Here is a 15,533-nt window from a genome sequence, read left to right on the forward strand (position 1 = left end):
GTGGGGCTGAATGAGGAAACAAAGAATAATTTGTGCAGCGCCAATTCCTTTCTTGTCTTTGAGTAACGTGTTGCTTTTGATACACTGCTTTTGTTTGGGATCCAGGTTGTTCACAGTATTCTGCTCAACCAGGACACGATACATTACTGTTGCCGCTCTCTTTTTAATTATGATTCTTTTATATTTAAGGATCTAGTGAACATCTGGGAATACAATTTCCCAGATAAGTGGTGCCCTCAAGTGGTCAGATAATTATTAGCTGAATTAGTCTGAAAGTAGGTCATGCCATCAATTCCACTTTCAGTTCCAGGTGAGTCAGTCTTCATACAGACAGACAGCATAGATAATTGGGTCAACAACCCTAACCCAACATGTCTAAAACAAAACTGTGGCAGCCTGGTTTAATTGTTGATTGAATTATGTATGAGTGTTATTTTCATCTAGAATCATGTCAAATATATAACTGGTATAAACGCCAGTACATGCATACAAGGACATAATTGTGCTCTCACAACCCTGGTTTGGAAGTTCTCCACACATCATCTGGGCACAAGCTTTCAAGGTTACTACATTATCATATGCTTCAGTGGGAGGGCCTCCCAGAAGCTCTGCATTTAAGTTTCGAGTGAAGAACTTTGTGTTCGTTCCCCCTCCTGTAAAAAATCAAATTGCTCTCTTCATCTCAGTGATCTTTTCAGATCCTTTATTGGACTGTTCAAGCAAAAATTCCTTCTTATCATCTTCCAACCTTTTTTTTCCCAATACCATTCAGGCTTTCCTACAGCAAAAATGGAGTCATTCGAATGGACGGCTTCTCCAGCCCAGACCAGTTTGACGATGAGGCCTTTGCATTATGGGTGCCTGGGCCTATGGAGGAGAGCCACTTGGACCAAACCACTGCCAAGTACATCCTCAGTTATATAGGAGATAAGTTCTGTCAGATGGTAATGACAGAAAATATAGCCGCGAGCTGGATCAAGAAGGATGGTAAGTAGACTAAAATCAACTGACAACTTCTATTAGGGAGTGCATGTCATATAAGACAAACACTTTTTTACTTTGAGGCAATAACCACCATCTTGTGGAAAACATTTTTCAAAATTGCCCAAATTAAAAGTAAAACTACTAAAACATTGACTCTTCTTTCAATGTTGGAAGGCAAACAATTTTTCTGGAGGTATAAGGTTTTTAAAGTTTTATTTAAAGTCAATTTTTAGAAATCAATCCACTGGTTATGTATGAAGTATCATCGCATGTCGTTATTCATAGGTTTTGGTTGCCAAGATGGAAATGGATCACAGAAAATTTGAGCACATGTAAATCTCTGGGTATATTGAGCATGCATGTAGGGTTTTTTTTGGTCCCTCTATAGCAGGGGTACTCAAATGAATGAATCAAACATCTGTTTATTATGGTCCATTAAGCATAATATAAATGGTGTGATGGCCAGGTGGAGACACTGATGGAAGTGTTCATTTGTGTTCTTCACCACATTCATTGTTTAAAACGCAGATTCACAACAGTGAGTGGAGGCAAGAAAGTATCAAATAGTGTACCGCTTTGAAAGTAAAAACGTAGCACTCAAAACATCTGCAGACCAACTTTCGCCTACATACTCTGGACCTGTGCTGATATAAGCCATTGTATCGAAACAAGTAACAGGTTTTTAGGAGTGATTTATGAGTGACACTGTGACAGGATGTCAGCACATTGTTGGCATGGAGATGACGGTCCATGCTGCTCTATTACCTAGCTGACATTTCAGCATCTGGTGGTCTTCCTGCTATTGTGGAAGCAGTGCATACAAGACAGCCCTGCCTTGGTATGAAATAGTGAAAAAAATCACAGCTTGGGGGCCACATATTTGCCTATTAGGCCCACTGCTCTACAGTACAGAATCAGCTTTATTGCCAAGGAATTTGACTCCGGTACACTTTGCTCTCAATAATAAAGAATCTTTTTTTAAATGTACATATATACACAATTGACTTTATAGTTGAATATAATGTGAGATCAGTCGCAAGTATTCATAGTGTTGTTCTGGAACTCGTTCTGAAGGCGACTGTGGCTCATTAGGAAGAGTAGTTGTCCTGCAATCAGAAGGTTGTGGGTTCGATTCCAGCTTCCTCCTGCCATATGTCAATGTGCCCCTGGGCAAGGCACTTAACCTCAAGTTGCCTACCGATCTGCGTATCAGTGTATGAATGTGTGAGAGCATGTGGCATGTGAATGTGGCTCTAGTGTAAAGCGCTTTGAGTGGTCTGCATGACTGGAAAAGCGCTATATAAGTTCAGTCCATTTACCATAACTCTGACTGTCAAGAGTTCATCAGAGAAGCAGCCTGGGGGAGAAAACTGTCTTTGTGGCGGCTGGTTTTAACAGATAGCGCTCTATAGCGCCCACCTGAAGACAAAAGCCTGAACACTGAGATGGATGAAGACAGGACAGACTGAATGATGGCAGTGTAGAAGATGACCAGCAGCCCCTGTGGAAGGTTGTACTTCTTGAATTGCCTCAGGCAGTGCAGTCTCTGTTGGGCCTTCTTCTGAACATTATCTATGTGTGAGGACCATCTACATTTTCGAGAAATGTTGGTTCTTAGGAGCCGGAAGTGGTCCACAGCAGTTATAGTGTTGTTGAGGATGGTGAGGGGGGTATGTGGGGGTAGTGTTCTTTGAAAGTCCGCCATCATCTCGACAGTCTTGAGTGGGTTAAGTTCCAGGTGGTTCTGATCACACCAGCGTAGCAGCTGTCTATGCAGACTCGTCGCTGTCCTGGATCAGTCTAATTACAGCGGTGTCATCTGCAAACTTCAGGAGTTTCACAGACGGGTCCGCTGAGGTGCAGTCATTTGTGTAGAGGGAGAAGAGGAGCGGGGAGAGAAAAACACCCCTGGGGGTTCGCTTGTGCTGATGATTCTTGTGCGGGAGAAAATGCTCCCCAGCCTCACCTGTTGCTGCTCCTTCGGGAAGCTGGTGATGTTGGTCGGCGCAGCCTTTCAGGCATCATGGGGAGACATTAACAGGTCCTGCAGCCCTTAGTGTTTTCAGGCCCTGAAAGAACCTATTTAAGTCTTCCTCTGAGATCCTTAGTGCAGGCAGAGGGTCTGAAGGAGGGGGGTTGCTGTATGGCAAGAATTTGTGTCTGAATGGGATGTGGAGGAGTTGGGTTGAGGTGTGAACTGCTGCTTTTCATACTTGCAGTAGAAGCCATTCAACTGCTTTGCCAGGCAAGAATTATGCTCAAGGTGGGGGGAATGGCTCCTGTAGACAGTCAGGTTTTTCAAACCATTCCAAACAGTAGAGGTGTCTCCATGTGAGAAGCTTTTCTTTAGCTTCTCACTGTAGCTTCTCTTCCCTGCTTTGATCTCTTTGGTCAGTTTGTTCCTGACCTGTTTATACAAGACCTGGTACCCACTGCTGTGAACCTCTTCCTTATCCTGCGTAGCTGCTTCAGATGAGAAGTGAACCAAGGTTTATTGGTATTTTATATGCAGAAGGTCTTGGTCTGCACACACATTTCCTCACAGAAACTGATGTATGATGTCACCACCTCAGTAAGTTGGTTTAAATCAGTGGCTGAAGTTTTAAAAACAGTCCAATCTGTGCAGTCAAAGCAGGTCTGTAACATCTGCTTTGACTCATCAGTCCACTTTTTAACAGTCTGAAGCACAGGTTTGGAAGCTTTTAATTTCTGCCTGTAGTTTGGGATGAGGTGGACCAGAGAGTGGTCAAAAAGTCCCAAAACAGCCCTGGTGACAGCATGATATGCATCCTCTAAAGTTGTGTAGCAGTGGTCCAGAGTGGTTTTTTTTTCCCCCTATTGGGACACTTAATGTGCTGTCTGTATTTGAGAAGTTCATTAGAGAGGTTTGCGCTGTTAAAATCCCCAAGAGCAATGATTAGGGGGTTGGGATGTTTTTTCTCCACATCTGTTATGAGCTCAGTCAGTTGTTTTTTAGCATCTGAAGTGGACCCTTGAGGTGGTATGTAAGCGCTAAACAGTACAAACGAGGAGAACGCCCTCGGTGAATAAAACTGTATACAGTTTAAAGGAAATGACTCCAGGTCAGGACTACATGTCTTCTTCAACACTGGGATGTCTCTGCACCAACCTTCATTTATATAAAGCAAATTTCGCCTCACTTTTTCCCCAATAAGTCTGCCTTGCGGTCTGCAAGGGTTCACTAAAGCAGAGATTCACGGAGGTCTGAGTTTTTACAGGTGAGGTGAAGCAGGTCGTCCATCTTGTTGGCCAGGGAACACACATTTGCCAGGTGTATTGATGGCTAGGGTGTGCGTAGTCCCTGCTGTCGGAGTTTCACGAGCACACCGGCTCTCTTCCCTCTCCGCCGTATCTAGCAGTATAGCCCATAGAGAGCCGCCGCTCCGCGAAGCTTTCGTTAATGAATGATGGTAAAAAAAATGCAAAGAGAAGACTGTTTGTTGTTTAGTAAGTTCTTCTCTGTTATATGAGACCACCGAATGGTGGCAGAAAGCGCCACAAAAATATGCAGAAAACGAGAGAGCAAAGCTCTGAGGCAGCTAACAGCGGCGCCATCTTGCATTAAAACTAGTAGAAACTATGTGAACCCAAGGGAAGGATGGGTCTCATTTAGAGTTAAAATGTTAAAGGAAAATACACCCACTTGAAATGTCAGGTCTTTACATATGTTGTGTGTATCTAGGGGCCTCATGCACAAAACTGACAAAATGTGGCATATGCCCCTTTCCATGCAGTAGTGTCGATGTATTAACAATGTAGGAAAGTGAATGTAAATTAAAAGATACTAATAGTGTACTACTAAGTAGTACAGAAAACACATTTTTATTATTATTGTTTATGTAACTGGATAGAGCATAGTGTTTGTGGAGAATGAGAGGCTGTTGTAAAATGGGAGTTTTTACTCTCTTTCCTCCCTGTGCACCACCGGGTCCATTTCTCTCCAGTTCCCGAGACCCAACCAGTAAAACCAGCAAAGTATTTACCTTGTAAAATAATGAGAAATGGTTAAGTATATAATCAAGATTTAATGCCAAAATGATCAGTGTACAGAGTATACAATTGAACAGATACAGAGTGACATTCACCTTCGGTACCGGGCCCCCCTCAGCCCATCTTAGGGATGAACCGAGAGGAGCAAAGAATGGAGCGTGACTCCTGCTTTTATCTACGCCTGTTCTTAACCCTCCTAAAGGGGTCATCCTCTTGGATCAGTTTATCTTTGACTATGTGTTGCATCATATGTGAAATCAACAGTTATGTTGTGTGAGCGGTGCAGCAGATACGCAACAAGGGCAGAGATATTTAATTAAGGCAGCAAAGAGATAATTAGAAAAGGCCACATAATCATACATCCATAACAATTCCTGTCATAAGATTACCGTGGTCTTTGTGTGGGACTGTGACATGGCAAGGGGGCTTGCACTACCCCTACCCTTATAGGTTTCTCAAACATGCATCGTATTGATTCAAAGTACAAACTATATTTGATGCATAATTTCAACTAACCCTCATCATACTGTCTTCATGCTATTATGACGAGCCACTTGTTCTGGTGACTGGTTACTGTTTTTCGCTGGTTAATCTCTGTGTTTTTGATTCTCCTGAGGCTAGATTTAGTTTAGTTTTAGAACCTGCCGAAGACGTGAAAGTCCCTAGAATTCACTTTTTTGCCTTGACTGTAAAAAGTTTATCAGATTTTTACTCTGAATCTGTATTTTGTCTGTTTCAGCCAAACTTGCATGGAAGCGGGCAGTGAGAGGGGTTAGAGAAATGTGTGACGCTTGTGAAGCAACACTCTTTAACATCCACTGGGTCTGCCAGAAATGTGGCTTTGTGGTCTGCCTTGACTGTTACAAGGCCAAGGAGCGAAGGAGTTGCAAAGGTCCGTATTTATATTTGCAGACAGGCAGCACTGACCCACCTGATCCCAAAATACTTGAAGTGTAAACAAACTCAGGACCTAACATTTAAAGGATTATTTAAACCTGACAAGGCTTACTTAGATGACTTGAAATACAGCACAGTTTTATCTCACAGCTTCTTGTTAGATAATGCAGATCAAATCTTTTGGGTTGATATTAAAGAACAACATTATGTTGACTGTGCAGGTAATGTTTCTTATTCTTCTATGTTTAGATAAAGAGCTGTATGGCTGGTTGAAGTGTGTTAAAGGCCAACCCCATGACCATAAGCATCTTATGCCAACACAGATTATCCCTGGCAAAGGTAGAGTACCTGCAGAAATCCATCATTTTCCAGTATATCTCTGCACTCTTTCTCATTCCTCTTGTCTACTTTAATGTGGTAGATATTATTGGTTATGTTATTTTTACTATGTATAGTTGGATGTTTGTCTTTAAATCTTTTCAATTATAATGTTACACCCTCTTTTTATTTTAGTGTTGACAGAGTTGGTGACATCCATGCACTCCCTGAGAGACAAAAGCAACATCATGTTTCAGTGTGCCTGCTCTACCAAACAGAATGTTCTCACCAAACTACCAGCAACCAACGGAGTCTCACAGGTACCACAGTCATACCCAGGTCCTGACATGTAACACAGTATATCACTGTAAAGTTTCTCTGAATATTTACGGAACCTTTAAGTATGTGTTGTGATTTGCATTAGCTACCTAGAAGACTGCACTATATACATGACTATAAATGTACTTTTTGGTATATTTTAAATGAGTTTGAATTATTTTTAAATACTCACTGAAAAGGTTCCCCACATCTTGTCTTGTCCTTATCCCTTTTAACCCCTGAACTGTGCAATAAAACTACATATTTCATTATTCCCCAGAGTGCAGACAGATAAAATTCAACATCAGGATTGTCATTTGTACTCTGTGTCCAGCTGCTACATTTAAATAGTTCATTTATATATCAGCAATGTCCAACAAAGGTTTTCTGTGAGCCCTTTAAGGAAACAAAAGTGATAGTACAAGTAACAGACCTTTTTTCAGTAGACAATGTAACTGCCTGTTGTTTCTGTCCACTAGGTTCTGCAAAATGTGCTAAACCATAGTAACAAGCTGTCACTGGTGAAAGCTGAGCAGGGCTCCCAGCAGAACCTGGAGGACGGAGGAGCCAAGGCAGAAACCAATGGAGGGCACGGTGGGGGCAGCAGTCCTGGGAATGACAGTGAAAGCACACCTGTCATCCCACCTGAGTCTCAGTCACCTCTTCACTTCCTGGCTGACCTTGCAGAGCAGAAATCTAGGGATGAAAAGAAAGGTGAGGAAAATGGATTCATGTTTTTGTGCGTCACTGTCTCACGGTCAGTATCTTAACAGGTTTATTTGAATTTCAGAAAGTGTGTCGCTAATTTCCTGCTGTTCCCGTCTCCTATTTTCTTTCAGAAAACAAGCAGTCATTGCTGCCAGGCAAACCAGTGAAGGAAGAGAAGGTTGGGGAGGAAGTCCTGCAGCAGTGTAAAAACACATCGCTGGTGGCTAACAGTACAGAGCAGGGCTCCACACTCAGAGATTTGCTCACCACCACAGCAGGAAAGCTCAAGCTGGGCTCTACTGATGCAGGAATTGCCTTTGCACCTGTTTATTCTACCGCTGCGCAGGTATACAGACCAGATCATTAATGCCAATAGAATGGAGGATGGAGTTGGAATAAGTTTGTTTCATGTGTACACTGTGTGTATTTTCAAAATTTAAAACGAGGCCGTTTTATTTGTTTGTTTGTTTGTCCACAGACTGGAAAAGATGGCCGAACCATGCCAAATATCCTAGATGACATCATTGCTTCAGTGGTGGAGAATAAAATCCCCCCCAGCCGCCAGAGCATCACCACCAAGCTTTCAACAAAGCAAGATTACATGACCCCCAGCAACAACAGCAACCCTGCCCCTGTTGGTACAGAGGATGTCAAAGCACAAAGAAAGAAATCGGGTGCTCTGCCTGCAGCGATGCCGGAGGACTCAACCAATCAATATCCAGACATTCCCCACTCTTGGTTAAATAACATACGGCTGCTGTGGCTTAAAGATCATCGCAACCAGAACAACTGGAAGTTGTTCAGAGAGTGCTGGGAACAAGGACAGGTATATTTAGGTCCAACCATCAGATGATCTATTTCCATGCTTTAAGTAAACCAGGGAAATCTAATTATTGGATTTTCTGTGTATGTGTAGCCTGTTTTGGTGTCTGGGATCCATAAGCGACTGAATGTCAATCTGTGGAAGGCTGACTCCTTTAACCAGGAGTTCGCAGACCATCAGGGAGACCTCCTCAACTGCAAAGACCAAGTGGTGTCCAACTCTGGAATAAAGGAGTTCTGGGATGGATTTGAGGACATTAACAGTAGGTTTAGCCCAATTAGACCTCACTCTTACTTAATTTGTTTAGTTGCTGTTTAATATAACTTAAAGTCTGTTACTTGTTAAGAGCGGCCAAAGTCCAAAGATGGTGAACCCATGGTTTACAGACTTAAAGACTGGCCGTCTGGAGAGGAGTTCATGGCTCTGATGCCTTCAAGGTACGTTTCCTCTGTTAAACCTAAAATGGTCAAACCTGATATTTTACTACATGGTGAACTGAAATGAAATCAGACAAAACATTAATGTTTTAGCTCGATTAGGATTGCCTAAATTATTTCCGTTTACGAGAAGGCCAGAAAAATGGCCAAGAAGTTGGTTCTGAACCAAGAAGTTGGTTTCCAGCATTTCAGAGGAAATTGCAGAAATGATGAGAAACCCTGTAACTGTTGGCATACATTAGATGCATTTTCTTATTTTCTTTTTCTTTAATATTCTGTGGAAAATGTCTAGAAATCTCTTTTTTCAACTGCCGAAACTATAAATAATAAAGTCTTACAAAAAAACAAGCATAACTTTACAGTTGAGTTCATGTTTTTTAGGTACGATGACTTGATGAAGAACCTTCCATTGCCAGAGTATTCAGATCCAGAAGGGAGCTTCAACCTGGCCTCACACCTACCATCGTTCTTTGTCAGGCCTGATCTTGGGCCAAGACTGTGTTGTGCATATGGTAAGAGGAAAACAGCAGCATCAGTTTAGGGCTACCTTTTCATTTTACCAGTTGATGTTGTTCATTGTGCACAGATTTGACATGAAGATCAGCTGTTTAATGTTCTGACAGCTTGAAGGTTAGGTGTGTAAGAAGTAGTGACATCTAACGGCAAAATTACAGATTACAACTCAGGCTTTCTTTACTGATTCTAAAGCGACTAAGACACAATTATTCTCATTTTGTTACAGTTATAAATGGTGAAGTCATATTTTGGACAAGTGTATTGCTTGATAATAGACCGGCCTAGAATTTCTAGAAGCTGGACCTGAGTCGGTATTTGGAGTCTTGCCTTTATATGGACAGAACTCATTAAACTTTGGATAATTGATGTTCTGAGTTCTGCAGAACTCGGGTCTGGTAACCTTGAATAACTGAATGAAGCTTTTCTGAAAACACTGGTGACCTGTTTAATAAACGTCTTTAAAATATGCAAAGAAATATTCTCTGACGGGCCTTTAAGTAAACTGCAGTGATGTTCAAATGTTCTCTACAGATACGATCCCCCACTGGCTTCACTTTTGTTTTTGTGATTAAAGATTGTCTGTCACTGTAGGCGTAGCTGCATCTCAGGATCAGGACTTTGGGACGGCCAACCTCCATGTTGAAGTCTCAGATGTGGTGTCTGTCCTGGTTTATGTTGGAGTAGCGAAAGGGAATGGAGTCCTTTCAAAAACTGGTAAAACTTCAAGCTTCTTGCTTTACTTTATATTATTATTTTCAAAATACTATTTTCAAAAAAGACTGAATGATTGTTTTTTTCTAAAATCAGCCCAGAATTTTGTTAAAATAAAACCAAAAATATGATTTAAGAAGGAAAAATGGGCTCGCAGTTGGTAGCACTGTTGCCTTGTAGCAAGAAGGTCCCGGGTTTGACTCCTGGCTAGGGGTCTTTCTGCATGGAGTTTGCATGTTCTCCCCGTGCATGGATTCTCACCAGGTACTCCAGCTTCCTTCCACAGTCTTAAAACATGACTGTTAGGCTTTTTTGGTCACTCTAAATTGCCGTTAGGTGTGTGCATGGTTGTCTGTGTGTTGCCCTGCGATGGACTGGCGACCTGTCCAGGGTGTACCCCACCTCTCGCCCATAGACTGCTGGAGATAGGCACCAGCTCCTCCGCGACCCACTATAGAATAAGCGGTATAGAAGATGAATGAAGGAAAAATATAAAATGCATCTGTTCATTATGAACTGATTTATTTGAACTGCTCTCTATCAAGTTTACGGTGATTTTACAACAACTTTGCTGATTTTAAAACCAGACGGTCTCAGATTTGTACATACACCCACATTTAGATTCATCAGCTCTCCACAAATTGAAACTTAGCCACATGCATCTTGTCATCAAAAAGCAGAACCAGGTCAGATGCGTGTTTGGTACCGTTTTTCTGTTGGAACACCAAATCATCTCCAAGTTTCAGCACATGTTAATTTGAATTTAATGATTCTAAGTTAGATCTATTATTCCTTCATTATTTAACCCTGGAAAAAATATTTAAAGCCTATAATTGATATGACTCTCATATTCAGGACCACAGTGGTAGAGAAGTTATTTCTAAAAGTGTGATATTTTAATTTGTTTCCCAAGATTTCTTCTGTTTTGACAATTCAATATTTTTATTTCACACTAAGATAAAACTGACTAAAAACAAAAAGCAGTCTTTAAATGATGATTTCCTTCATCCAGAGAAGAATTCTATCCAGACCAACCTGGCCTTACGTGGAAAACTAATTGTCCCTCTTATTAAATCATCAATTAATTGTGATTAAATTACTTTTTAGAAAGCTGAGCTCAGTTTCACATCTCAGGCCTGATTATTGCTGACCTGCAGATATAGTAAATAATGAAATAACTTTACAAGAACCTGTTTGACAGCTGATAGATTTCAAACAGCAGCAGGTTACTTTGGATAGCTTTTTTTCCCTTGATGAATTTCTTTGTCTGATGTTAAAATTTGTTTTATGAAGCGTGAAAAACACTTTTTCACAGCATTGAATGAGTTACATGTAATCACATGTTTGTAGGAGTGTTAAAGCGTCTTGAGGAGGAAGATTTAGATGAGGGTGTTCGACGGAGGCTGAAGGATTCCAGTGAAACACCGGGAGCATTATGGCACATCTACCTCAACAGAGACTTGGACAAAGTCCAAGAATTTCTGCACAAGGTTGGTTATTTCATGGAAATATGGAATATCTGCAGCAGCTTCAAATGACTCTTCAGTGTATCATAATATATTTTTATTTCAAAAACTATTTTCCTTGTTTTGACTTTTTACTGTCTCAGCTCTGTAAGGAGCAAGGTCTGGATGTGTGTCTGGACCAAGACCCAATCAGAGAGCAGGGATGGTACCTAAGCAGGAAGCAGCGCCAACGACTCCTGGATGAGCATGGAGTTCAAGCCTGGACTGTTGTTCAGTTCCTGGGAGACTCTGTCCTTATACCTGCAGGAGCAATGCACCAGGTGATTACTGCAGCCTCAAATTTACAGCTCTGTGAAGGAGTTGGGTCGTTTTCTTTCTGCTAGACTGGGACCTGTACAGCTGAGGTCTCTCATTCATGTCTGGGTTCTTAACTCCTACTTCTGAAGAGTTCAGACAGATACTCCTGCTATGCAGGAGCTGTGCAAGGGCCTAAACTAAAGCAGATTTAGATTTAATTTAGCATCCATGGGTTCCACAGGAGCAACCTGAAGTCGCCAAGTCTTTGAGTGAGAAAACCTAAATGATCCTCAACAGAACCATTATCTTCTACACAGCACCGAAAGGTCCCATGTCTCCACCATGATGGTCGAAGCTGGTCTTACTGCTGGACTTTAACTTTTAAGTGATCTATTACATTGGTCCAGAGAATATGGTAAATTCGCCATACCTGTAAAATGCAGGACCTTGAAATATCAAATAGGTTCTACAAGGAACTGCAGCCATTTATAGATTCATGAGTGTAAGTGATGGCATCCATGGATAGCAAGGTTATGGATGCTGTGTAAAACCCAAATAAAACCAGGATCTAATGATCTGCTAATCCTGTTCAACCTATACGCAGCTGAATCCACTACAAAGACAAGATGTTTAATGTTCAAACTGATAAACTTTATTTTTTGCAAATAATCACTCATTGTAAATTGGATGCTTGGAACTTATTCCAACAAAGCTGGACACCTTTCCTTTTAATAACACTTGAGTTAGAATTTGGGAACTCTTCTTAATGTCCTGAATTATTTATTTTTGCAGTGGTTAGACTGTGGTTAATTTATCCTGTGCTGGACATCCTATCTTCTTGCTTATTAGGTCCAGAATCTGCATAGCTGTGTCCAAGTCATCAATGACTTTGTGTCTCCTGAGCATGTGGCCAGGTCCTTCCACCTTACACAGGAGCTGCGGGCCAACAAAGAGGAGGTCAACTATGAGGATAAGCTGCAGGTAATGAATCTCAGCAACAGCAGAGATTTTACTTTACTGCTGATACACCTGGATTTTCCCACAGTGGGGAAATTCAGGTGTCTCAGCAAAAATGTAAAAGCCAAATAGAAGCATACAGATACTCAGACATAAAAAAAAAAACAATAAAAATCAAAAATTAAGAGTTGACTGTAGGGACTGGAAGGAAAAAAAAAATACAACATAAGAAAAAGAAATATTGTACAGTTCTTAAAAATGGTATTAATGAATGTAATTGTGCATGAAGAAACAACAACAGACTATTTACTAAATAAAGGAAAAACTTTAAAAATAGCAGGGATGTGAACACTTATTACGTTTGTTGGGAGCAGTGAGGGTTATAAAGTCTAATGGCTGCTGAGAGGAAGGACCTTTGCTAACAGTCCTTTGTGCATCTAGGATGCAGCGGTTTTTCACTGAAGAAGCTCCTCAGTTCTGCATCAGCTTCATGCATGGGGTGGGAGACATTGTCCAACAGTGATGTTATTTTTCGCTAGAGTCCTTCTGTCTCCCACCACCTGCACTGGGTCAAGGGGGCATCCTAGGATAAAGCTGGACTCCCTGATGAACTTGATGATCTAACAGCTTCTTTCCAGCTGTAGATAAGCTGCTGATCCAACAAAGTACACCGTAGAAGATGGCTAATGCCACCACAGAGTCAAAGATCTGAAGCAAATTGAGTGGATGATTGCTGAGAAGTTCCGGGAAGAAAAGCAGGCAGACATTGAATATAAGGGTGGTTGCAGCAGGGGAGACTGGGCTGAAAGAGGGGTGAATGTCTGATCAAACCAGTTGAAGAACTGGTTCACACCTCTACAGGATAAACGATGGCCTATAGGTATCTGGATGAAATCCTTCGAACCATTGTTAGAACCTTCATTGCAGGTAACTGCAGTGGGTCCTGGTTTCCTACTGGTGTATGATAATGTTCAGCCTCATGTTTCTAGAGTATGCAGACAGTTCCTGGAGGATGAAGGAATTGTTAACCTTGACTGGCGTCCTCGCTCCCCTGACCTAAATCCAATAGAACAACTCTGGGACATCATGGTTAGGTCCATCTGACTCCACCAGGTTGCACCTCAGATTGTCCAGGAGCCATCATCTCATAAGGAGCATGCCCTGATGTTATCAGGCATGCAAACATACTGAGGACCATTTAGAGTTACTACAATGAAATTTTGGCAGATTGTTCCACTTTCCTGAACTAAATATATGTCACAGTCTGACCATTAGATGGGGCCAAAACACTTCTAATAGGAAATGTGAGAGCCATTTGTATCAACTAACATTTGTGGTATACCTACTCCACCCTGGCTGTATTCAAACTAGAACATGGATGAAGCTAATTTGAGACACTCGCCTAAAAGAGTTTAATTTGTCAAAAAGTATTTAGGTTTAAATTTTAAATTGTTCATTTCTGTCACATTTTCAGGTGAAGAATATCTTGTACCACTGCATGAAGGAAGTGGTGAGCTCACTAAGGAGGAACAGCTCTGACAAAGATCTCAAACAGAATTCATGACACCTAATCAACCTTGGCCATCCACAAAAAGCTCCAACTTTCATCAGCCCTTATCCACACCCTCCTCATCATGTGCTGACGGTGGTCTGCTCAAAAATGGTCACATTACCCAGAAGACATTGCAGTGTCAAACCCAGATGTGACACAATCTAGTGGCCAGCCACAAACACAGCTGGGTCTGTCTCTTCTTGAGCCAACAGGAGACACAGGACCAGTGTCTGCTGGACTGATCTGACCTATGACACAGAACCCTGCTGGAGAAACACTGAACTTCTAAGTGTGATCTTTGCTTCCTGCATAGATGCAGTGAGCTCAGTGTTGTAGACTGACCCAGAGGTGATTGTGGAGCCAGTGATGAGAGCCTCTGAGGTATTAAGGTGGACTCTGAATGCCAGCACACTTTAACTTGTCTATAGTAGCAGACCACAACATGTCTCGCAACAGAGATTTTGCAGATCTCAGCAGCATCACCAGCAGCATCACCAGCAAAATTTTCAATTTCAGATGTTTTGACATTGAGGACAAAAAAGGAGGCAAGAGAGCAACCAGGAAAGGCTTCAGTCAGTCAGCTGCCTCTAATGTTTCCGTTATTTTCTGACTTATTTGTTCCACTCTTCTGTTTCTAGATGTTACAGTCTACTATGTGCTCTGTTCCTGGTTTCCTTTATCAAACCATGTGGTTTATTTCCCCAGCAGAGGCTTTTCCAGCTCTGATAATGCAACTCTACGAGGAAGAAATGATTACTGTAAATGTGAGCTGTATAGTTGTTTTCTTTTACTGTGGTTTCAGTTATGATCTCTACTGTGATGGAGGACACACATTCACACACACTGGCTAATGCCTGTCTTTCGGAAGTATTGACATTCTCCAGTCCTCATGCCATAAATCTATTTTCTGACAATGAACTGCCAAACTATTGTTCAGACTGTGTAAAGTTGTTTTTTGTAAAGAAGAAAAAACTACACAGCAGTTTATGAAAACAAACTAATTGCTGTAAAATGTTGACATTTACAACAAAAGATGTAATTTATTTAATAAAGGAATTGTCTTGCTTTTGATAAGGTTTACTATTGTGAAATTCTGATGTTTTAAAGTTAAAATAATAAAGTTCACTATAGAGTGTAAATATATACATATATACATTAAGTGATGTATTTTTTTAAAATGTGGGTTGCTTCAATTAAAAATTTTGAAGTGTTACATACTTTGTACACTGAAGTTCAAAAAGGTTTTACATTTTCCATTAAAATGGATTTATTCGATGAGATGTTTGGTGGTTTTCACTCTGACCTGAGGACCATTTCCTCTGTGTGTGTGTGTGTGTGTATATATAAATATATACACACCCCAGTATGTGTACATACACATACTGGGGTTGGACAATGAAACTGAAACACCTGGTTTTAGACCACAATAATATAATAAAACAGTAAAGGTGGACTCATCAGAGAACAATACATGTTTCACATTGTCCACAGGCCGTGTATATTGACCCTGTGGAGCTCCCGACGGACAGTTCTGGTGG

General features: G+C 41.2%; 1 protein-coding gene across 5 annotated transcripts in view; it reads left to right on the forward strand.

Moving 5' to 3' along the window:
* Positions 1-15,270, forward strand: part of jmjd1cb (jumonji domain containing 1Cb) — a 150,796-nt gene extending 135,526 nt beyond the window's left edge. For 4 of the 5 annotated variants that reach the window (XM_047378092.1, XM_047378094.1, XM_047378093.1 and 1 more), the window contains 15 exons: positions 773-987; positions 5,735-5,887; positions 6,142-6,231; positions 6,406-6,530; positions 7,008-7,242; positions 7,368-7,582; positions 7,715-8,062; positions 8,153-8,321; positions 8,406-8,496; positions 8,878-9,008; positions 9,604-9,726; positions 11,074-11,213; positions 11,333-11,509; positions 12,336-12,467; positions 13,918-15,270. In XM_047378092.1, the coding sequence (XP_047234048.1) occupies positions 773-987; positions 5,735-5,887; positions 6,142-6,231; positions 6,406-6,530; positions 7,008-7,242; positions 7,368-7,582; positions 7,715-8,062; positions 8,153-8,321; positions 8,406-8,496; positions 8,878-9,008; positions 9,604-9,726; positions 11,074-11,213; positions 11,333-11,509; positions 12,336-12,467; positions 13,918-14,007 (2,434 nt within the window). In that variant the 3' untranslated portion in view covers positions 14,008-15,270. Of the gene's footprint in view, positions 1-772; positions 988-5,734; positions 5,888-6,141; positions 6,232-6,405; positions 6,531-7,007; positions 7,243-7,367; positions 7,583-7,714; positions 8,063-8,152; positions 8,322-8,405; positions 8,497-8,877; positions 9,009-9,586; positions 9,727-11,073; positions 11,214-11,332; positions 11,510-12,335; positions 12,468-13,917 lie in introns of those variants that run through there. The other variant, XM_047378097.1, reaches the window with a different exon arrangement.
* The last annotated feature ends 263 nt before the right edge of the window (positions 15,271-15,533 follow it).

Source organism: Girardinichthys multiradiatus, chromosome 10 (genome assembly GCF_021462225.1).
Source record: "Girardinichthys multiradiatus isolate DD_20200921_A chromosome 10, DD_fGirMul_XY1, whole genome shotgun sequence".
Taxonomy (NCBI): Eukaryota; Metazoa; Chordata; class Actinopteri; order Cyprinodontiformes; family Goodeidae; genus Girardinichthys; species Girardinichthys multiradiatus.